At 36.0% G+C, this 24,029-nt stretch overlaps 1 protein-coding gene across 1 annotated transcript in view; it reads left to right on the forward strand.

Annotated features, from left to right (window-relative positions):
• SPRED1 (sprouty related EVH1 domain containing 1) overlaps positions 1 to 22,887 on the forward strand; it is a 119,864-nt gene extending 96,977 nt beyond the window's left edge. Inside the window, exons 6-7 of the mRNA XM_060147016.1 lie at positions 14,790 to 14,891; positions 17,016 to 22,887. Coding sequence (XP_060002999.1) covers positions 14,790 to 14,891; positions 17,016 to 17,666 — 753 coding nt within the window. The 3' untranslated portion in view covers positions 17,667 to 22,887. The remainder of the gene's footprint in view (positions 1 to 14,789; positions 14,892 to 17,015) is intronic.
• The last annotated feature ends 1,142 nt before the right edge of the window (positions 22,888 to 24,029 follow it).

Raw genomic sequence — 24,029 nt, forward strand, 5'->3', positions numbered from 1 at the left:
TGCTGTATCTGTCATATATCAAGTTTCTATTTCTGGTCTCTCTTATCTGTTGGTCTGTTTGTCCTGGCACCAGTGCCACTTGTCTTCTTTACTATAGGAAGTTTTAACTCTATAGCAAGTCTTAATATCTGTAGAGCAAGTGCATCTACCACTTTTTTCTTCTTCTCTTTTTTGTTGGTGGATGGGGGAGCTGTTTACTCTTGCACAGAATTTAGAATTAGCTTGGGACTTCCCCAGTGATCCAGTGGTTAAGACTCCACCTTCCAGTGCAGGGGGTGTGGGTTCAATCCCTCGTTGGGGAACTAGGATCCCACATGCCATGGGGTGTGGCCCAAAAAAAAAAATTAGAATTAGCTTATCAAGTTTGTTGAAAAATCCATCTGCAGTCTGTATTTGAATTGCACTGAATCTGTGTATTAGTTTGGGGAAGAATTTAGCCTTCTTTTCCATGAATATATAATATATCCTTCTATTTAGCTCATCTATAGTGCTCAATAAAGCTTTGTATTTTCTTCATGAAAAGATATCATATATCTTTTAAAAGAGTGGATATGTGGGGCTTCCCTGGTGGCACAGTGGTTAAGAATCCGCCTGCCAATGCAGGGAACACAGGTTCGAGCCCTGGTCCAGGAAGATCCCACATGCCTCAGAGCAGCTAAGCCTGTGCGCCACAACCACTGAGCCTGCGCTCTAGAGCTTGCGAGCCACAACTACTGAGCCCACAGGCCACAACTACTAAAGCCTGCGCACTCAGAACCCATGCTCCGTAACAAGAGAGGCCACCGCAGTGAGAAGCCCACACACCACGATTAAGAGTGGCTCCTGCTCGCCGCAACTAGAGAGAGCCTGCGCACAGCAACAAAGACCCAAAATGAGTCAAAAATACACTTTAAAAAAAAGAGTGTATATATGTATATGTATAACTGATTCACTTTGCTGTACATGTAAAACTAACACACATTGTAAGTCAATTATACTCCAATAAAAATTAAAAAAAAAAAAAACATTGGAGAGGTTATAATCATGCAAAACTAATCCAGCCTGTGCCCTAGAGCCCACGAGCCACAACTACTGAAGCCCAAGCACCTAGAGCCTATGCTCCACAACAGGAGAAGCCACCACAATGAGAAGCTTGCGCACCGCAAAGAAGAGTAGCACAAGCTCGCCGCCACTAGAGAAAGCCTGCATGCAGCAGTGAAGACCCAATGCAGCCAAAAATAAAGATCTTTAAAAAAAAAAAAAAGTAATCCAGAAATCTTACTTCATCCCACATCAGTCCTTTAGTCCTACAACATAATTAAAATGGAAATACTTCTGTTTCTCTTTATGTTCCTACCATGTGATTAAAGTGCTAATGAAAGTAAAATTCAAAACTGCAGGAAACAAGGCCAGGAATGAGATAACCTCTTCAGTCATTAACTATTTTTATTAAACTTTCTTTCCTGTTTAAGACACTACTAATACTGAGTAGGTGGTTCGAGTTGGATATATCCATTTAAATTGCTGTTTGAATTGAAGCATACAAACTTTTTAATCCAGCATTTTTACTTTTAGCAATTTCTGATACAGATACACTTGGACATGTGTATTAAAGATAAATATGTATAAGGATAATTTATGCAGTATTGTTTGTAAGAGCAAAAGGTGGGGAAAAGCCTATATATATATAAATCAGACTAGTTAAATTAAGTCATCCATTCAATGGAATACTAAGCTGCTATTAAAAGAATTAGGTAAAGCTATATGTATAAACACATACGCACACTTGCATGTGTGTGTAAATTAAATATGTGGCCAAAAAGTGGTAAGTACCACCTGAGTGGTACATTTGTTACAGTTGGTGAACCTACATTGATACATCATATAATCACCCAAAGTGCATAGTTTACAGTAGGGTTCATTCTTGGTGTTGTGCATTCTGTGGATTTGGACAAATATATAATGATATGTGTCCATCATTATAGTATCATATAGACTTTTTTCACTGACCTAAAAATCCTCTGTTCTCTGCCTGTTCTTCCCTCCTTACCTCTCCCTTCTCCCAAACACAGATCCTGGCAACCACTGATCTTTTTACTGTCTCCATAGTTTTACCTTTACCAGAATGTCATATAGTTGGAATCATACAGTATGTAACCTTTCACTTAGTAATATGCACGTAAGGTTTTCTCATGTCTTTTTTTTTTCAATACTGAGTAATATTCCATTGTCTGGATATACCACTGTTTGTGTATCCATTGAGCCTACTGAATAGATAAACAAACTTAGTTTCTTCCAAGTTTTAGCAATTATAAATAAGGCTGCTGTAAACATTTGTGTGCAGGTTTTTGTGTGGACATGTTTTTGATTCCCTCGGGTAAATGCCAAGGAGCACAATTGCTGGATCATATGGGAAGAGTATGCTTAGTTTTATAAGAAACTGCCAAATTGTTTTCCCAAGTGGCTGTACCATTTTGCATTCACATCAGTAATGAATGAGGTTTCCTGTTGCTCCGTGTCCTCCCCAGCACTTGGTGTTGTCAGTGTTCTGGATATTGGCCATGCTACTGGGTGTGTAGTGGTATCTCGTATTTTTAACTTGTATTTCCCTGGTGACTTATGGCGTGGAGCATCTTTTAATATGCTGATTTGCCATCTGTATATCTTCCTTGGGGAAGTGTCTGTTGAGGTCCTTGGCACATTTTTAAATCAGGTTGTTTATTTTCTTATTGTTGATTTTTTAATAGTTCTTTGTATATTTTATCTAAAGAAGAAACCTATGAATGAAAAATATGACAGATATAAAGAAAAAAAGAGGTTTTTGTACATTATAGGTATCAGTCCTTTATCAGGTATCTTTTACAATATTTTCTCTTACTCTGTGACTTGTCTTCTCATTCTCTTGACATTTTATTTTTCAGAGCAGATGTTTTTAATTTTAATGAGGCTCAGCTTATCAATGCTTTCTTTCATGAATCTTTGATATATCTTAAAAGTCACTGCCATAACCAAAGTCATCTATTCTGTTCCATTGACCTATTTTTTTTTTTTGCTGGTACCACACCGTCTTTCTTAGTGTAGCTTTATAGAAGATCTTGAAGTCAGATAATGTCAGTCCTCTAACTTTTATTCTCCCTCAGTACTGTGTTGGGTATTCTGGGTCTTTTGCCTGTCTATGTAAACTTTAGAACCATTTTGTTAATATCCACAAAATAACTTGCTGGGATACTAATTGGGAGTGCATTGAATCTATAGGCCAGCTGGGGAAAAACTGACATGTGACAGCCTTGAATCTTCCAATTTACAAACATGGATTATCTGTATTTATTTCTTTGATTTCATTCATCAGAGTTTGATAGTTTTCCTCATACAGATCTTGTACGTATTTTGTTAGATTTATGCATTAAGTATTTCATTTTGGGGGATGCTAACGTAAATGGTTTTTAATTTCAAATTCCACTTCTGGTTTGTTTGTTTGTTTGTTTGTTTGTTTTTGCCGCACCGTATAGCATGTGGAATCTTAGTTCCCTGACCAGGAATCAAACCTTTGCCCCCTGCAGTGGAAGCACAGAGTCTTAACCCCTGGACCACCGGGGTAATCCCTTGTTCATTGTTGGTTTATAGAAAAGTGATTGTCTTTTGTGTATAAGCCTTGTATTCTGCAACTTTACTATAAATCATTTATTAGATGCAGGAGTTATTTTGTTGATTTTTTCAGATTTTCTATATAGATGATCATGTCATCTGTGAACATGGACAGCTTTATTTCTTCTCAATCTGTATACTGTTTATGTCTTTTTCTTTTCTTACTGCATTAGCTAGAAATTCCAGTATGATGTTGAAAAGGAATGGTGAGAGAAGGGACATCCTTGCCTCCTTGTACCTATCTTAGTGGGAAAGCTAAAAGTTTCTCACCATTAGTTATATTAGTTTCAGGGTTTCTGTAGATATTCTTTATAAGTTGAAGAAGTTCTCCACTGTTCCCAATTTACAGAGTTTTTATCATGAATGGGTGTTGGATTTTGTCAAATACTTTTTCACAATATATCGATAAGATCATGTGATTTGATGTGTTACATTAATAGATATTTTAATATTAAACCAGCCTTGCATAGTGGGGTTGAATCCACTTGGTCATGATGTATAATTCTTTCTATACATTGTTGGATTCAATGAGCTAATATTTTGTTGAGGATTTTTGCATCAGTGTTTATTTGAGATGTCTGTATTTTTGTTTGTTTTCCTTTTTGGTAATGTTTTTGTCTGGTTTTAGGATTAAGATAATGCTGACCTCTTGGAATGAGTTAGGAAGTATTTTCTGTTTTCTATCTTCTGAAAGAGATTGGAGAGAATTGGTATAATTTCTTACTTAAAGTTTTGTGGTATTCACCAATAAACCCCAGCTGGATCTGTGTGCTTTCTATTTTGGAAGGTTATTAATTATCCGTTCAACTTCTTTAATAGATATAGACCTATTCAGATTGTTTTCTTCTTCTTGTGTGAGTTTTGGCAGATTGTGCCTTTCAAGGAATAGATACATTGCATCTAGGTTATCAGATTTGTGGATGTAGAGTTGTTCATAGCATTCCTTTATTATCCTTTTAAATGTTCATGGAATCTGTAGTGATATCTCCTCTTTCCTTTCTGATAGTTAGTGATTTGTGTCCCCTTTTTTTTTTCTCTTAGTTGTCCTGACTAGAGGCTTATCAGTTTTGTGGCTCTTTTTAAAGAACCAGCTTTTGGTTTAATTAATATTCTCTGTTGATCTCCTGCTTTCAGTTTCATTGATTTCTACTCTAATTCTTATTATTTCTTTTCCTTGCTGTGGATTGAATCTTTTCCTAGTTTTCTAAGGTAGAAACTTATATTATTGATTTTAGATATTCTTTCCTAATATATTCAATGCTATAAATTTCCCTCTATGCACTACTATTGCTGTATCCCACAACATTTGATAAGTTGTGTTTTCATTTCTATTTATTTCAAAATAATTTTTAATTTCTGTTGATATTTCTTCTTTGACCCATGCGTTATTTAGAAGTGTGTTGTTTAACTTCCACTTATTTGGTGATTTTCCAGATATCCTTCTGTTACTGACTTATACGTTAATTCCTTCGTAGTCTGAGAATGGACATTGTATGATTTCTACTCTTTTAAATTTATTAAGGTTTGTTTTATGTTCAAGAATGTGGTCTATCTTGCTTAAGGTTCCATGTAAGCTTGCAAAAATGTGTATTCTGCTGTTGTTGGATGAAGTAGTCTTCAGATGTCAATTATATCCACTTGATTGAAGGTGTTGTTTAGTTCACCTGTGTCCTTACTGATTCTCTGCTTGCTGAATCTGGTCATTTCTTTATTGTTTTTTAGCATCTTTATTGGAGTATAATTGCTTTACAATGTTGTGTTAGTTTCTGCTGTATAACAAAATGAATCAGTTATATGTATACATATATCCCCATATCCCCTCCCTCTTACACCTCCCTCCCACCCTCCCTATCCCACACCTCTAGGTGGTCAGAGCACCGAGCTGATCTCCCTGTGCTATGCAGCTGCTTCCCACTAGCTACCTGTTTTACCTTTGGTAGTGTATATATGTCAGTGCTACTCTTTTACTTCATCCCAGCTTACCCTACCCACTCCCCAGGTCCTCAAGTCCATTCTCTACGTCTGTGTCTTTATTCCTGTCCTGCCCCTATGTTCATCAGAAGCACTTTTTTTTTTTTAGGTTCCATATATATGTGTTAGCATACGGTATTTGTTTTTCTCTTTCTGAGTTATTTAACTCTGTATGACAGACTCTAGGTCCATCCACCTCACTGCAAATAACTCAATTTCATTTCTTTTTATAGCCAAGTAATACTCCATTATATATATGTGCCACATCTTCTTTATCCATTCATCTGTCAACGGACACTTAGGTTGCTTCCATTTCCTGGCTATTGTAAATAGTGCTGCAATGAACATTGTGGTACGTGTCTCCTTTTGACTTATGGTTTTCTCAGGGTATACGCCCAGTAGTGGGATTGCTAGATCATATGGTAATTCTATTTTTAGTTTTTTAAGGAACCTCCAAACTGTTCTCTAGTGGCTATATCGATTTACATTCCCACCAACAATGCAAGAGGGTTCCCATTTCTCCACACCCTCTCCAGCATTTATTGTTTGTAGATTTTTGGATGATGGCCATTCTCACCGGTGTGAGGTGATACCTCATTGTGGTTTTGATTTGCATTTCTCTAATGATTAGTGATGTTGAGCATCCTTTCATGTGTTTGTTGGCAATCTGTATATCTTCTTTGGAGAAATGTCTATTTAGGTCTGCCCATTTTTGGATTGGGTTGTTTGTTTTTTTGATATTGAGCTGCATGAGCTGCTTGTATATTTTGGAGATTAATCCTTTGCCAATTGCTTCATTTGCAAATATTTTCTCCCATTCTGAGGGTTGTCTTTTGGTCTTGTTTATGGTTTCCTTTGCTGTGCAAAAGCTTTTAAGTTTCATTAGGTCCCATTTGATCATTTCTGTTTTTATTTCCATTTCTCTAGGAGGTGGGTCAAAAAGGATCTTGCTGTGATTTATGTCGTAGAGTGTTCTGCCTATGTTTCCCTCTAAGAGTTTTATAGTGTCTGGCCTTACATTTAGGTCTTTAATCCATTTTGAGTTTATTTTTGTGTATGGTGTTAGGGAGTGTTCTAATTTCATTCTTTTACATGTAGCTGTCCTGTTTTCCCAGCACCACTTATTGAAGAGGCTGTCTTTTCTCTGTTGTTTATCCTTGCCTCCTTTATCAAAGATAAGGTGACCATGTATGCATGGATTTCTCTGGGCTTTCTATCCTGTTCCATTGATCTATATTTCTGTTTTTGAGCCAGTACCAACCATACTGTCTTGATTACTGTACCTTTGTAGTATAGTGTGAAGTCAGGGAGCCTGATTCCTCCAGCTCCATTTTTCTTTCTCAGGATTGCTTTGGCTGTTTGGGGTCTTTTGTGTTTCCATACATATTGTAAAATTTTTTGTTCTAGTTCTGTGAAAAATGCCATTGGTAGCTTGCTAGGGATTACATTTAATCTGTAGATTGCTTTGAGTAGTAGTATAGTCATTTTCACAAGGTTGATTCTTCCAATCCAAGAACATGGTATATCTCTCCAGCTGTTTGTATCCTCTTTAATTTCTTTCATCAGTGTCTTACAGTTTTCTGCATACAGGTCTTTTGTCTCCTTAGGTAGGTTTATTCCTAGGTATTTTACTCTCTTTGTTGCAGTGGTAAATGGGATTGTTTCCTTAATTTCTTTTTCAGATTTTTCATCATTAGTGTATAGGAATGCAAGAGATTTCTGTGCATTAATTTTGTATCCTGTTACTTTACCAAATCCATTGATTATCTCTGATAGTTTTCTGGTAGCATCTTTAGGATTCTCTATGTATACTTTCATGTCATCTGCAAACAGTGACAGTTTTACTTCTTCTTTTCCAATTTTGATTCCTTTTATTTCTTTTTCTTCTCTGATTGCTGTGGCTAAAACTTCCGAAACCGTGTTGAATAATAGTGGTGAGAGTAGGCAGCCTTGTCTTGTTCCTGATCTTAGAGGAAATGGTTTCAGTTTTTCACCATTGAGAATGATGTTGGCTGTGGGTTTGTCATATATAGCCTTTATTATGTTGAGGTAGGTTCCCTCTATGCCCACTTTCTGGAGAGTTTTTATCATAAATGGGTTTTGAATATTGTCAAAAGCTTTTTCTGCATCTATTGAGATGATCATACTGTTTTTATCCTCAGTTTGTTAATATGGTGTATCCCATTGATCGATTTGCATATATTGAAGAATCTTTGCATTCCTGTCATAAACCCCACTTGATCATGGTGTATGGTCCTTTTAACGTGCTGTTGGATTCTGTTTGCTAGTATTTTGTTGAGGATTTTTGCATCTATGTTCATCAGTGATATTGGCCTGCAGTTTTCTTTCTTTGTGACATCTTTGTCTGGTTTTGGTATCAGGGTGATGGTGGCCTTGTAGGATGAATTTGGGAGTGTTCCCCCCTCTGCTATGTCTTGGAAGAGTGTGAGAAGGGTGGGTGTTAGCTCTTCTCTAAATGTTTAATAGAATTCACCTGTGAAGCTGTCTGGTCCTGGGCTTTTGTTTGTTGGAAGATTCTTAATCAGTTTCAGTTTCAGTACTTGTGATTGGTCTCTTCATATTTTCTATTTCTTCCTGGCTCAGTTTCAGAAGGTTATTCTTTTCTAAGAATTTGTTCATTTCTTCCAGGTTGTCCATTTTATTGGCATATAGTTGCTTGTGGTAGTCTCTCATGATCCTTTGTATTTCTGCACTTTCAGTTGTTACTTCTCCTTTTGCATTTCTAATTCTGTTAATTTGATTTTTCTCCCTTTTTTTCTTGATGAGTCTGGCTAATGGTTTATCAGTTTTGTTTATCTTCCCAAAGAACCAGCTTTTTTAGTTTTATTGATCTTTGCTATTGTTTCCTTCTTTTCTTTTTCATTTATTTCTGATCTGATGTTTATGATTTCTTTCCTTCTGCTAACTTTCGGGGGGATTTTTGTTCTTCTTTCTCTGATTGCTTTAGGTGTAAGTTTAGATTGTTTATTTGAGATTTTTATTGTTTCTTGAGGTAGGATTGTATTGTTATAAACGTCTGTCTTAGAACTGCTTTTGCTGCATCCGATAGGTTTTGGGCCATCTGGTTTTCATTGTCATTTGTTTCTAGGTATTTTTTGGTTTCCTCTTTGATTTCTTCAGTGATCTCTTGGTTATTTAGTAGAGTATTGTTTAGCCTCCATGTGTTTATATTTTTTACAGTTTTTTCCCTGTAATTGATATCTTGTCTCATAGCATTGTGGTTGGAAAAGATACTTTTTACTATTTCAGTTTTCTTAAATTTACGGCGGCTTGATTTGTGACCCAAGATATGATCTATCCTGGAGAATGTTCCATGAGCAGTTAAGTAGAAACTGTATTCTGTTGTTTTTGGATGGAAAGTCCTATAAATATCAATTAAGTCTATCTGGTCTAATGTGTCTTTTAAAGCTTGTGTTTCCTTTTTTATTTTCATTTTGGATGATCTGTCAGTGGGGTGGGTGTTAAAAGTCCCCTACTATTATTGTTACTGTTGATTCCCCCTTTTATGGCTGTTAGCGTTTGCCTTATGTATTGATGTGCTCCTATGTTGGGTACATAAATATTCACAATTGTTATATCTTCTTCTTGGATTGATCCCTTGATCATTATGTAGTGTTCTTCTTTGTCTCTTGTAATAGTCTTTATTTTAAAGTCTGTTTTGTCTGATATGAGTATTGCTACTTCAGCTTTCTTTTGATTTCCATTTGCATGGAATACCTTTTTCCATCCCCTCACTTTCAGTCTGTATGTGTCCCTAGGTCTGAAGTGGTCTCTTGTAGACAGCATACATGTGGGTCTGTATGGGTCAGACCCACATGTGGGTCAGCTAGTCTGTGTCTTTTGGTGGGAACATTTAATCCTTTACATTGAAGTTAATTATCAATATGTATGTTCCTGTTACCGTTTTCTTAATTGTTTTGGGTTTTTTTTTGTAGGTCTTTTCCTTCTCTTGTGTTTCCTGCCTAGAGAAGTTCCTTTAGCATTTTTTGTAAAGCTGGTTTTGTGGTGCTGAATTCTCCTAACTTTTGCTTGTCTGTAAAGGTTTTAATTTCTCTGTTGAACCTGAATGAGATCCTTGCTGTGTAGAGTAATCTTTGTTGTAGGTTTTTCCCTTTCATCACTTTAATATGTCCTACCACTCCCTTCTGGCTTGGAGAGTTTCTGCTGAAAGATCAGCTGTTAATCTTATGGAGATTCCCTTGTATGTTATTTGTTGCTTTTCCCTTGCTGCTTTTAATATTTTTTCTTTGAATTTATTTATTTATTTATTTATTTATTTATTTATTTATTTATTTTTGCGGTACGTGGGCCTCTCACTGCTGTGGCCTCTCCCACTGCGGAGCACAGGCTCCGGGCGCACAGGCTCAGCGGCCATGGCTTGCTCCGTGGCATGTGAGATCTTCCCGGACCGGGGAACGAACCCATGTCCCCTGCATTGGCAGGCGGACTCTCAACCACTGCGCCACCAGGGAAGCTCTGAATTTATTTTTTGGTAGTTTGATTAATATGTGTCTTTTCATGTTTCTCCTTGGCTTTATCCTGTATGGGACTCTCTGCATTTCCTGTACTTGATTGACTCTTTCCTTTCCCATGTTGGGAAGTTTTCAACTATAATGTCTTCAAATATTTTCTCAGACCCTTTCTTTTTCTCTTCTTCTGAGACCCCTATAATCAAATATTGGTTCATTTACTGTTGTCCCTGAGGTCTCTGAGACTGTCCTCAATTCTTTTCATTCTTTTTTCTTTATTCTGCTCTGCGGTAGTTATTTCCACTATTTTATTTTCCACGTCACTTATCTGTTCTTCTGCCTCAGTTGTTCTGGTATTGATTCCTTCTAGAGTATTTTAAATTTTACTTATTGTGTTGTTCATCATTCTTTGTTTGCTTTTTAGTTCTTCTAGGTCCTTTTTAAACATTTCTTGTATTTTCTCTATTCTATTTCCAAGATTTTGAATCATCTTTCCTATCATTATTCTGAATTCTTTTTCAGGTAGACTGCCTATTTCCTCTTCAGTTGTTTGGTCTGGTGGGTTTTTACCTTGCTCCTTCATCTGCTGCATATTTCTCTGTTTTCTCATTTTGTTTAATTTATTGTGTTTGGGGGTCTCCTTTTCACAGGCTGCAGGTTCATATTTCCTGTTATTTTTTGCTGTATGCCCCAGTGGGTGAGGTTGGTTCAGTGGCTTGTGTAGGCTTCCTGGTGGAGGGGACTGGTGCCTGTGTTCTGGTGGGTGGAGCTGTTTCTTGTCCTTCTGGTGGGCAGGGCTGCAGCTCGTTGTGTGTTTTGGAGTGTCCATGAACTTAGTATGACTTTAGGCAGCCTCTCTGCTCATGGGTGGGGTTGTGTTCCTGTCTTGCTAGTTGTTTGGCATGGGGCATCCAGCACTGGAGCTTGCTGGCCATCGGGTGGAGCTGGGTCTTAGTGTTGAGATGAAGATCTCTGAGAGAGCTCTTGCTGATTGATATTATGTGGGGCCAGGAGGTTTCTGGTTGTCCAGTGTCCTGGACTCAGTACTCCCACCATGGAGGCTCAGGCCCAACACCCAGCCAGAGTACCAAGACCCTCCCAGCCACATAACTCAGAAAAAAAAAGGAAGAAAGAAAAACAACAACAACCAAAAAAATGAACAGACAGAACCCTAGGACACATGGTAAAAGCAAACCCCTGGTGAAATTTCAGACCCACAGAAAATTGGGTCTGCTTCATGCGGAAGATCCAGTAGTGAGCCAGAAGAAGCCAAGAAGGATGGATTCCAGGTATGATGCAGAGATTGTAAAGTTACTTTTGGTTCTCAAGACATCAGTCTGTTCATTTCTGATAGAGAGAGATGTTGAAGTCTCCAGCTATGATAATGGGTGTATCCGTTTCCTTCAGGTTCTATCAGTTTTTGCCTCACATAATTTGATGCTGTGTTGTTAAACACATACACAATGAGGATTGTTATGTCTTCTTGGGGAATTAACCCCTTTATCATTATATAATGCCTTCTTTATCACTGATAACTTTCCTTGTTTTGAAGTCTGCTCTGTCTGAAATTAATATAGGAACTCCTGCTTTCTTTTGGTTAGTATTAGTGTGTTGTGTTTTTCTCCAGCCATTTACTTTTACTCTAACAACACTAAACCACTTTACAGTGAGTGGGAGTACTTTATAATAACCATAATCCTAATTCCTCCTTCCACTTGCATCATTGCTGTCAGTCATCTTATTTTATATACATATATATGCATATGTATGTAAATATGTGCATAATCATACATGATCAAGTACACTGTTGCTGTTTGTTTTTGTTTTTGGCCACGCTGCTTGGCATGCAGGACCTTAGTTCCCTGACCATGGCTCACGGGTCCAGCCGCTCCACGGCATGTGGGATCCTCCCGGACTGGGGCACCAACCCGTGTCCCCTGCATCGGCAGGCAGCCTCTCAAGCACTGCGCCACCAGGGAAGTCCGGAAGCATGGATTCTTAACCACTGGACCACCGGGGAGGTCCCCCACTGTTGCTATTTTTTTGAACAAACTTCTGTTAGCTCAGTTAAGAATGAGAAAATTAAAAGTTTTATTTTATTTTCACTTATTTCTTCTTAACTGCTCTTGCATTCTCATGTAGATCCAAGTTTCTGACCTATATTATTTTCCTTCTCTCTAAAGAACCTCTGTTAACATTTCTTATAAGGCAGGTCTACCAGCAACAAATTTCCTCCATTTTTTTTTGCTTAAGAAAGTCTTTATGTTTCTTTCACATTTTTTTAATGTTTATTTTTAGATTTAATTTTTCTTATACATGATAGCTTGTCTCTCTTAATCCCCTACCCCCATGTTGCCCCTCCCCTCTTCCCTCTACCCACTGATAACCACTAATTTGTTCTCTGTATCTGAGAGTCTGTTTCTTTTTTGTTATATTCAATAGTTTGTTGTATTTTTTAGATTTCACATGCAAGTGGTATCATAGAGTATTTTTCTTTCTCTGTCTGACTTCACTTAGTGAAATACCCTCCAAGTCCATCTGTGTTGTTGGAAATGTGGAAATTTCATTCTTTTTTATGGATGAGTAATATTCCATTGTGTATGTGTGTGTGCGTGTGTGTGTGTGTGTTTATACACACCACGTCTTATCCATTCATCTGTTGATGGACACTTAGGTTGCTTCCATATCTTGGCAATTGTAAATAATGCTGCTATAAACATTGGGGTGCATGTATCTTTTCAAATTAGTGTTCATGTTTCTTTCAGATATATACCCAGAAGTGGAATTGCTGGGTCATATGGTAGTTCTATTTTTAGTATCTTGAGAAACCTCCATACTCTTTTCCACAGTGGTTGCACCAATACATTCCCACCAGTCTCCTTCACTTCTGAAGGATAATTTTGCAGGGTACATAATTCTAGGTTGGCAGACTTTTTCTCTTACCACTTTAACTATTTCACTTCACTCTTCTTGCTTGCATGGTTTCTGCAAAGAAGTCAGATGTAATTACCCTTTATAAGTAAAATATTTTTTCCTCTGGCATCTTTCAGGATTTTTTTCTTTATCTTTGATTTTTTATAGTTTGAAGATGATATGCTTAGGTGCTTTTTTTTTTTTTTTCCCTCCTTTTTCCTTCCCTCCATTTTCCTGCTTGCTGTTCTCTGAGCTTCTTGGATATGTGATTGGACATCTGACATTAATTTGGGTAAATTCTCAGTCATTATTATTTCATATATTTCTTTTGTTCCTTTCACTCTTTCTTCATCTGTTCTTTGTTTTGTGTATGTTACACCTTTTGTAGTTTTCCCACAGTTCTTGAATAGTCTTTTTTTCTTCAGTCTTTGTTATCTTTCCTTTCAATTTTGGAGATTTCTGTTGCTTAATCCTCAAGCTCAGAGGTTTTTTTCCTCAGCCATGTCCAGTCTACTAAGCTCATCACAGGTATTCTTAGTACTTTTGATCTCTAGATTTTTTTGCAGGGGGCGGTATTCTTTATTAGGATTTCTATTTCTCTGCTTGCATTGCTCTTTTGTTCTTGTATGCTATCTACTTTAAACATTGGAGTCTTAGCATATTAATCATAGTTGTTTTAAATTCCTAGTCTGCTGATTCCAATATCCCTGCCATATCTGGTTCTGATGCTTGTTCTGTCATTTCAAAACGTATTTTTGTCTTTTGGTGTGTTTTTTTCTCGTTTTTCTTGATTGCTAGACATGATGTGCTGGGTAAAAGGAACTGCTGTAAATAAGCCTTTAGTGATGCAGTGGTAAAGGAAGAGGAAGTATTCTATGGTTGTGATTAGGTCTCAGTCTTTTAGCCTGAGCCTTTCCCTCAGGATTGTGAATATCACAATTATTTATCCGTTTTTTCTCTCCTTTTAGGTGTGTCAGATGGTTAGAGTTGACTAGTGTTGGGTATATCCCCTCCTCCAGATCAAATAGACTCTGATAATACCACAGTAGGTCAGACCCTCCTTAACTAGTTTCTCCCGAGGACAGGCCTTGTTAAGAACAGTGTTCTGGCACATTTCGTAATGGTTCCTTCTCCACTCCCCTGCTGGAAGCATGTGCGGCTTTTTCTGATACTTATCGTGGGAACCTGGTTGATCTCCTAGAGGTAAACTCACAAGAGTTTGGGGCCATCACAATGACTGTCCCCACCCCCAACCAGGAGTTTTTTTAACTGTCAGAGTTGTCCATCCTGAGCCTCCAGCAATTTGTCAATTACAGTTGAGTTTTCCCCCCCCCCACCCTGGCACTGGTTTCCATGGTGATTTTCACTCATGAGTCTCTGCTCTGGTAAGCAGTGACTCCCTTTTTTTTGCTCTCTCTCTGCAGTCTTAGGGGTGGGGTTTGCCCTGTGTCCTCCTCTCTCATAGATCTAAGAGGAGTTGTGGATATTTTTTGTTGTTGTTCAGCTTTTTTACTTGTTGTTACAACAGAATGGCAGCTTCCAAGCTCCTTATATGCCAAAACAGAAACCAGAAGTCTGTATTACTTTTTAAATTAAATTTTAAATGTATAAGGAAAGACCTAAGTTTAAATAATAAATAGGATGGCTCAAGTAATGCTTTTTGTTAAAACCATTTTGAAAACCCTTACTGCTAATAGATTATGAAGTTTTGGAATACATATTATATATAGTTTGACTAAAAATAAGGAATGCATTCTTTTGTCAGTTAAGTAGAAATTGTTTGTATTTTAGATAATGTTCAGTCATCCAGGCCTAGACATTCAGGGCAGAAGTATAGAATATGTACAGCGGCAAATACCCAAGGAATGTGGAAGCCTAAAGTCCCAAAATAAGGTAAGTAATCTTAGTTTTATCTTCTGATTTGGAATGTAACTAATTAACATGTAAGTGAAATTTTCCAGTCTTTCTAATTCTCCATATAGTTGAGTTGTACTAGAATTGTTTTTTAGTGTATAAATTTTCTATTTGTTTATATATACTTCTAAACCCCGTTACTTAAATTCCCTCCAAATTTCTGGTTTGAGTCTGGGGAATTGTCAATATACTTATCACCAATAGGAATCGTATGTTGTAATATAATGGTCTGCATCCATCACTCCACCTTTAGTCCAGACGTGGAATTTTTTTAGCCGCAATTCCAAATATGTGGGGAATAGAAGTCTGCCCCAACGTGGATTCATGTGCTTACTTATAAAGTAGTCACTGTGTCCAGGGACTGGCACTAGAAGATATAAATGTGACTACTAGAAGCCCACTTATATGGGTGAAGGGAAGCGTCATTTTGATTTATGCCTGAAAAATTTACTTTTCTCCCTGGCCTCAAGGAAACAGGCTACCCAGAAGGATGAGAGAGTGTGATGTGTTTTAAGTCATTTTCAGAGACTTGTATAGCCAACCTATGAACACGTATGTCTTTGTATTAGTTTGCCAGGGCTGTCATAACAAAATACCACAGACAGAGTGGCTTAAACAACAAACATTTATTTGCTCACAGTTCTGGAAACTGGAAGTTCCAGTTCAAGGTGTTGATGCATTTGGTTTCTTCTGTGGCCTTTCTCCTTGGCTTGCCAATGGTCACCTTCTGGCTGTGTTTTTTTTCCTCTGTGCACCCACATCTCTGGTCTCTCTCTCTCTCTTTCTGTCCAAATTTCTTCTTCTTATAAGGATACCAATCAAATTGGATTAAGACCTACCCTAAGGGCCTTATATTTTAATCACCTTTTTAAAAGGCCCTATTTCCAAATGCAGTCATATTCTGACATACTGGGATTGGGGCATCAACATATGGATTTGGGGGGACACAATTCAGCCTATAACGTTCCACCCTCTGGTCCCTCTTCTCACATGCAAAATACATTCACCCCATCACAACACCCCAAAAAACTTAACCCTTTCTAACATCACCTCTAGGTCCCAAATCTCATCTAAATACCACCTAACTCAAGTGTCAATGAACTCAAAGTTTGATTCATCCTGAGGCAGAATTCCTCTGGGCTCATGAGGGAGGTGGCCCCATCCCCTTGGCCATCAGTGATAGCATCTTCCTGAGAATTTTCTTGCTCTTCAACTTCTGGTTCATTTTTGTTTTAAAAATTACTATTTCAATTAATCACTTCCTTCTCATATTGTAGTATAAGCAGCAAGGAGATACTAGGCTGCACCCTCAGCACTTTGCTTGTAAATTTATGCTAAATATCCAAGTCCATCACTCACAAATTCTACCTTCCACAAGAGACTAGAATACAATTCACCCGCATTCTTTGCTACTTTATAACAAGGATCAACTTGCCTCTGGTGTCAACAGTATGTTCCTCATTTCCATCGAAGCGCTCACCAGAAGCACCTTTAATGTTCTTATTTCTACCAAGTCTCTTCAAAGCTACCTAGCCTTTTTATAACATGCACCTCAAAACTCTTTCAGCCCCTACCCATTACCCAGTTCCAAAGGCACTGCCACGTTTTTAGATGTATGTTAGCACAACATCCTACACCTTGGTACTAAAATCTGTATGAGTCAGGGTTCTCCAGAGAAACAGAACCAACGAGAGAGAGATATATATAAAGAGAAAGAGACTTATTTTAAGGAATTGGCTCATGTGATGGTAGAGGTACATATTCAAAATCTGCAGGGTAGGCTGTCAGGCTTGAGACCTAGGGAAGAGCTGTAGTCTGTATCCAAAGGCAGACTGCTGGTAGAATTCTTTCTTGTTCCAGCAAGGTCAGTCTTTGTACTAATAAAGCCTTCAACTGATTGGATGAAAGCCACCTACATCATGGAGGATAATCTACTACACTTATGGTCTACCCATTGAAATGTTTATCTCGTCCAAGAAACATCTTCACTTAAACATGTAAAATAATGTTAGCCAAATATCTGGGCACTGTGGCCCAGCCAAGTTGGCACATAAAATTAACCTTCACAGTCATTATTACAATTTTCATCTCTTTCCTTTTTAGGTCCCTTTGAAATCAATCCGACATGTCAGCTTTCAAGATGAGGATGAGATTGTCAGAATAAACCCTCGCGATATCTTAATACGTCGCTATGCAGACTACAGACATCCTGACATGTGGAAAAGTGACTTGGAGAGAGATGATACTGACTCCAGTATTCAGTTTTCTAAACCAGACAGTAAAAAATCAGACTATCTGTACTCTTGTGGGGATGAGACTAAGTTAAGTTCACTCAAAGACTCTGTGGTATTTAAGACACAGCCTTCCTCATTAAAATTTAAGAAGTCAAAACGAAGAAAAGAAGATGGTGAACGTTCTCGCTGCGTATACTGCCAAGAAAGGTTTAATCATGAAGAAAATGGCAGGGGAAAATGTCAGGATGCTCCAGACCCTATTAAAAGATGCATATATCAAGTTAGTTGCATGCTCTGTGCAGAGAGCATGTTGTATCATTGTATGTCAGACTCAGAGGGAGATTTTTCTGATCCCTGTTCATGTGACACTAGCGATGACAAGTTCTGCTTACGATGGTTAGCCCTAGTAGCTTTGTCTTTCATTGTACCATGTATGTGCTGCTACGTCCCTTTGAGAATGTGCCATCGTTGTGGTGAGGCGTGTGGGTGCTGTGGTGGGAAACATAAAGCTGCTGGATGAAAGCATCCAGTGCCAAAATGAGCTTAAAATCTTTGTGTCCAGGAATTAGCTAACTTGGATTTGTGGAAGCTTTTGGCAAGCATTATGATATCTTGCCTGGTATCATTGGGGCCACACGTGGAGGAAGCAGAACTCATCAGTTCTTGGCATTTCACAAATGCTAGCCATGCCTAACTTTTTCCCTGGAGTGCATGGCATGTTTTGTTGCAGGTTCTAAAGAATATTTGCAAAAGGAAACCATTTTTGGTTATTGGCTATATAAAGTGAGCATAAATATGATCCAACTAAAAGGGGTTAATTTTTTGGCATTTTTGTATATTTATGCATTAGGTGATGGGACTTTTAAAGGTTTGAATTCATTAAGATATAAACTTAAAGTGCACTAGGGGACAGTTGATTTCAATCTAAAAAAAGTTAACACTTGGGAACTGTAAGAAATAAAACAAGTGCAACTAAATCATTTATTAGTTGTTTTTTGAAAGCAGTTTTATGTATAAATAACAAATGTTTATATTTAACTAAATATAAGGTACGAGTTATTACATATTAAACTTTTCCTCCCCTTCCTAGTTCTGAAGTAGATGTACATATATCTACTGTCACATTCCATTATATTTTGAATATTTTACTTATCTAGTTAATAACATTTTGGTTCCATGTGAATGATTTGATATTTTCATTGTCATTTCCCTTTGGCTACAGTTTATATTGAGTTATATCTGTACATTCTGGTAATCTAAAATCCTTAAAAAATATTCTAATAGCCTTGAGTGACCAACTTTTTTTTAAAGCACAGATGTAATTGTCTAATGTTATGATGGGAACATAACACTTATTTTTATATAAAAAGAGACTGAGTAAACATTATAGAAAAAAGTAAGGTTTTTTGGGTTGTTGTTTTGTTTTTTGTGGTATTCAACCAGCAAGTTGTTTTCTTTCAGAGTTTCCTCCTTCAAAAAATTATATTGCATTTACAAATGTTTTACAAGGTGAAAAGTGTAACTGGATAGTTAGAGTAAGTAAAACAGTTTCCTCCTGAGATTTCCACTTATCATTCTGCTAAACCAGAATATGTTCAGCTGTGTTACTAACTTTTTAGCTTAATTCTCAGTGCTTATTATCACATAACAATGATAACTTTTCTCAGTTGCATTTTATTTTATTTAAACTGGCCAAAAGCAAAATTATTTTATGTAAAGGATGTGCTAAACTATCCCAAGAAAGTATTTAATCCAGTATTGTGAATGAAATATCTTGTACGTATAAATTTATTTCTTTTGCAGAGCATTGTCTTACTGGATGTTTTATTTACAAAGTAGTTGGATAAATGTTCTAGCAAATTGTTTGAAGTACTTTGGGGTCAAATTGTCTTTTTTTTTTTTTTTTTTTTTAAGTGTTACATTAAAACTCTAACCAAGTAAGGGGTTCCTTAAGAACATTCCCTTAAAGGGAAAAGTTGAGAAGTGTGCCTTTTTTTAATGGCTTGAAGTTTCAGAAGTGATAAAAATTAAAATCACACTACTGTTAGAAGCTCATTTTCTATGCAGGTTTTTAAATGTCATTTATGTAATCATTCTTTTTACATATCACACTTAAGCTTGTGTTAGCTTTCTTCTTTTGCCCCAGATCAAACTGAACAATGTATATAACACTATCTGTCTGTAAAATACTTTTTTTAAGAAAGCATTTATATTTATATGACAGCTTGAACTGACAACATTGTATATATAGATCATCTTAAAGTATTATTTCACATTGAAAAGAAGAAAAATATATTGATAACTATAGATGTTATGAAGAAGAGGTTATTTCTAGTTTTGTACTAAAAATTAATTGGATGAACTAAATCCAAAACATGATACCGTAGCAGCAGTTTTAAGTCTTATTTTTACTGTTTATATATTTGGAAGCTGCTACACCAGATGATCTTCATCCCTGAAGTTTTCAGCTAAACTTGGTTTCCTAGAATAGACTGTTAACTTTCAAAATTACTTTTTTTTGGTAAAATGGAAATACTGGTTTTCCTTGTGAATAATTTTCGTATTTGTAAGTGCTGAGTTTATAATTCAGGTTTGATCAGGTGTGAACAACTGAAGAAAATAACTTGCTGGCTATATAGGAAAATGCTGTGGAAATGAACTGTGTATATACTTCTGGGAAGAACAAATTTAATCATTTCTTCTGTTGAGCACTAATCAGTATAGTGCAACTCCTGGTCCTGTACTGTATTTTATATGCAACATATATGCTTTAATATTTTAATGTTTGTGCATTAATATTTTCAATTTGTTTAACCACTTTGCTGCTAAGATTTTTCCGTCCCATCCCCATTTTTCCTTTACAGTTTTAAACAAGTTTCTTCATTAAAAACTATGGTCATGAAATGGTTTTTATTTTACCTTGGATCTTTATAGTTTAACACACCCAGGTTCCAAATCAGTCTAGAAGACTAACTGATAATATAATGTTACCTGAATCCCTATGTGGAAATTTTCTCTTGAGTAAATTAGAATTCTTATGTGAATTCTTAGGTTAAATTTCTCATTCTTAAACGTGTATAGGTATATTCAGGAACATTTTCTTGTTCTGCATACAGATTTGGCACTGCCAATTGGCTTGTCCTCTAAAACCTTTCTCTTTGGTTTTAATCTGGTAGTAGAAGCAAATGGCTAAACAAAACTGCTTAAGTAATAGTAAATATTGAAAATGAAATCATCTAGATGGCATGACAAGAAAGACTTTTCGTCTGATGGCTTGTTCAGAATTGATAATCCTTAAATGATTTGTCTCCTGAATTGACAGGGGAGTCATTTGATTTCGGAAGAAATATGAGGTATGTAACTTCAGCACCACCTACTGGATGATTTATAGACCATACGTGAGGTGGCAATTGGGATCTGACAGGGTTCATTCATCATTACTACCAGTAAAGGGCTATTTAAGTGGTGGCCACCTCCAAATGGAGAAAGCAGGAATAAGAAATATCTCAAAGGAACTGTAAAACCAATCTTTTCCCTAATGTGTCTTGTTGAAAGATTTTAAGCACTTTTTTCTTACATATCCTGTTTTAAAATATTTATCGATATTTGGAACTGGCAATCAAACTTAATGTGCCGAAGCATTTATAGAACCAATTCTTTCAACTTGCAAAAGCCATTACCAAAATGGTATTCTTACTTTTCCTCCCATTACCAGTCAGGGAGAATTTTTTAGAAAAAATAAACATCACTGTATTTCATCATGACAACTTCAGAGAGTGTGTGTGTCTCTGGGATAATGTTGGGCAGGGGTTAAAATTTAAAGGGGGAAACTTAAAACTACCTATTTTCATTGGTTATTCAGCAGTGCCTAAAATGAACTTTTGAAGTAATACAAATGCACTTTCAATTCATGTGTATAGTGCCATCTGATATCTTGGGTAAGTCTTGTCTTTTCTTTTTCTCTCCCCAGCCCCCCCTTAAAGGAACACTACAGAGATGTTTCTTAATATCTATATGTCTCAGAAATACAGGAAATACGTACTTTCCTCCAGATTTAAAGAATCTTAAGGATGTTTATTTTGTTGAAATTTACTTTAGGTTTTGTGATACACTTTGGAATATGTGTTTAAGATTGGGTTTTTTATTTTAGCCTAAAGATATATTAAACAAGTGTAACATTTTTCTACATGAAACTTTGAAAACTTTAGTTACCTGGAAAACATAGATTCTTAACTAAATATTCTTATTCTTAATTTGATTTCCAAGATCACATTTCTAAGTATAAGGGGAAGCACTAGAAACTTGCATCATTGTTACACTTAAAAAAAAAAAATTGGTCTGTACTCCACAATAATAGCACCATACGGTGTTTTGCAGTAAGTCAAAACAAAGAAATCACAACCTGAGATAATTTATATAAACCAAAAAATAAGATGGGGGAGGCTTTAAGTTATTAAGGTACTGTTTGCCTAGCAGCCAGGTGGTTATAAAACTTTGATATGCTTTGAAACACTGATGTTAGCCATTGTTCCTGAAAGCTCCTTAAATTGCGTAAGTTGCTAGTTTTGAAATTTTTCAAGAATAATCTAGTTGAAAAGCCTTTGTATTAAAGATACACATAGAGATTTTTGTGAACATTGCCAGTATGTAGTATCATTTGCTTTCTATTTTTGACCTCAAAAGTGCCTCACTTGTATATTATTTCCATTAAAAGCTTGACTGCATTCTTTCCAATAAGCAATGAAAAATTGTTTAACTCATGTCATAATGTATCTCCTTAGATATAGTTGACTAGCTTGATAGTTTTGGATATATAATGTAAATACGCATATATAAGTTTGTAACTGTTTTTGTTACATCATACCCATGTAATTGGACATATCAGATGATATCATAAGAATTTGTTTTAATTACCTGATTAAACCTATCATGAAATATAAAAGGACTTTTTCTTACTCTTCTAGAGATAACAAACTATCACATAAGAGATAATAATTACTAAAGCAGAAAGCAGTAGTAGAAATGGAAGCTTTTGATCATAATTTTTTAAGGTGTATTTTTAACCAAAAGGTCATGTATAGTTCATTTTAATGACTTATTTATTCACCCTTGATTGTATCCAGATTTTTTTTTATAGTTTGTTACCTGATACATTATTTGGTTTGGGAACATGTTACAACGAAGTCTGGATTAACTGCCTTAAATGATGTGTGGGAAATTTTTAACCCACTACTCTTACTCTTTTTTTTTTTTTTTTTTTTTTGGTATCAGAGTTTCACTTAACTTGTAATATAAGCAAAATTAATCTAAATGAAAAATTATTAGGACAGTACTCAAAAATCATAATGTATTTCAACACCAGAATAACTTTTGAATTACTTATATTACAGTTGTATTTATTTGAAAAATCAAGAATTAACTGTTTATACCTTTACCATGAATTATGAAATGTTAGTCTTATGTGTTTATTTACAGGTTTTCAGAAATTTACTTTATGTTCTTCACATCAAGTTAATACCCACAAGTAAGTAGAATAGTTTTTATACGAGAGAAATTGAAACTAGGGTTTCTGCTTGGCTGTCAATATAGTGTCATGCACACAGTAGTCCTTAAAAAACATCAGCATTAATAATATGGAAGTTGGAGTCAACTTTAAAACCAACTACTCTAAGATTTGCAGTTTTAGAGGTATCCTTAAAATAATGGCTAAAAAAATGTATAATAAAAGTCTAACAAAATCATAGTTGAAATGGTGTTTTCTTTTGTCTAGCAGTCTTTATTTTATGTTTTTAAATGATCACTTACAATCCTCAAATAACCATATAATGTAAGTATTATCCTCATTTTACTTAAAGAAGAGGTTTAGATTTCAAGAGGTTAAAAACTACCCCCAAGATCACATTAGAGGTATCGGGATTGAACCAAATTGTCTTACTCCAAAGCCCATGCTTTTAGTCACAGTGCAGTTTTGTGTTTCGTTATAAGAGTCACAGATGTACTTCATAGAATAATCATATTCTTCTGTTAAAATGAAATTTTATTTAAGTTGAACAGTATGATTATTCTGTGAAGTACAAAGCCTTTAAAGACAAAGCCTGTCTTTAAACCAGAGTTGCATTTAGTATCAGGGCTGCTACTTACACACGTGTCAGATTGATGAGTTTACTGTCCCCACTTCCCTCAAACTTAATTTTAACTTAGAAATAATACAATAACCAAGAGTCTGTGTACAGTTTGGAAAGAAGTAGGACAGGAAGAATTCCAGAATTTCTAATACTGAAGTAAGATTCTTTCTGGATGATAAAACTGAGACCTGTTTAGCTTTCATTTCCATTACTTACTAATTTTGCATTGTCAAATTGTAAGATACTTTCTTTTAAAAATGTGATACAGGAGATCTTATGGATATTACTTGTCAAACATAAACCCCTTTTGTGCTCTCAATTTTTTTCTCTCCCCTGTTATAGGAATAATGTCTCCAACTTCTCCAAATCTATGAAGAGAAGAATTCATGGAGAAGAAATTTCAATAGTGTATTATAATTCATTTTTATATTCTTACCAAGAATGACCAGCAAGCTTAAATGTGTGTCTTTCATCAGTAGAGGAATCCACAGTGTTTCACTCTTTCTTAAAATTTAAGAGAAAATAAGGTTGTATGAATGTATAAGCTCCCAGCTAGTTAATAGTTCTTGTTAAATTATCAAAGTAAAATATACGGATAGCATGAAACCCCAAAGTTCTAAGAAAGAAATAGGAATCCAAACCAAATTATTTAAGATTAGTGAAAAAATTGAGTTCACTGACATTTTAGGACTGGAAGGCCCCTTAGAGATCAGTATAACACCCTTATTTTACAAATGTAGAAACAGGTCCAAAGAGGT

This window comes from Lagenorhynchus albirostris, chromosome 1, assembly GCF_949774975.1.
Source record: "Lagenorhynchus albirostris chromosome 1, mLagAlb1.1, whole genome shotgun sequence".
Classification (NCBI taxonomy): Eukaryota; Metazoa; Chordata; class Mammalia; order Artiodactyla; family Delphinidae; genus Lagenorhynchus; species Lagenorhynchus albirostris.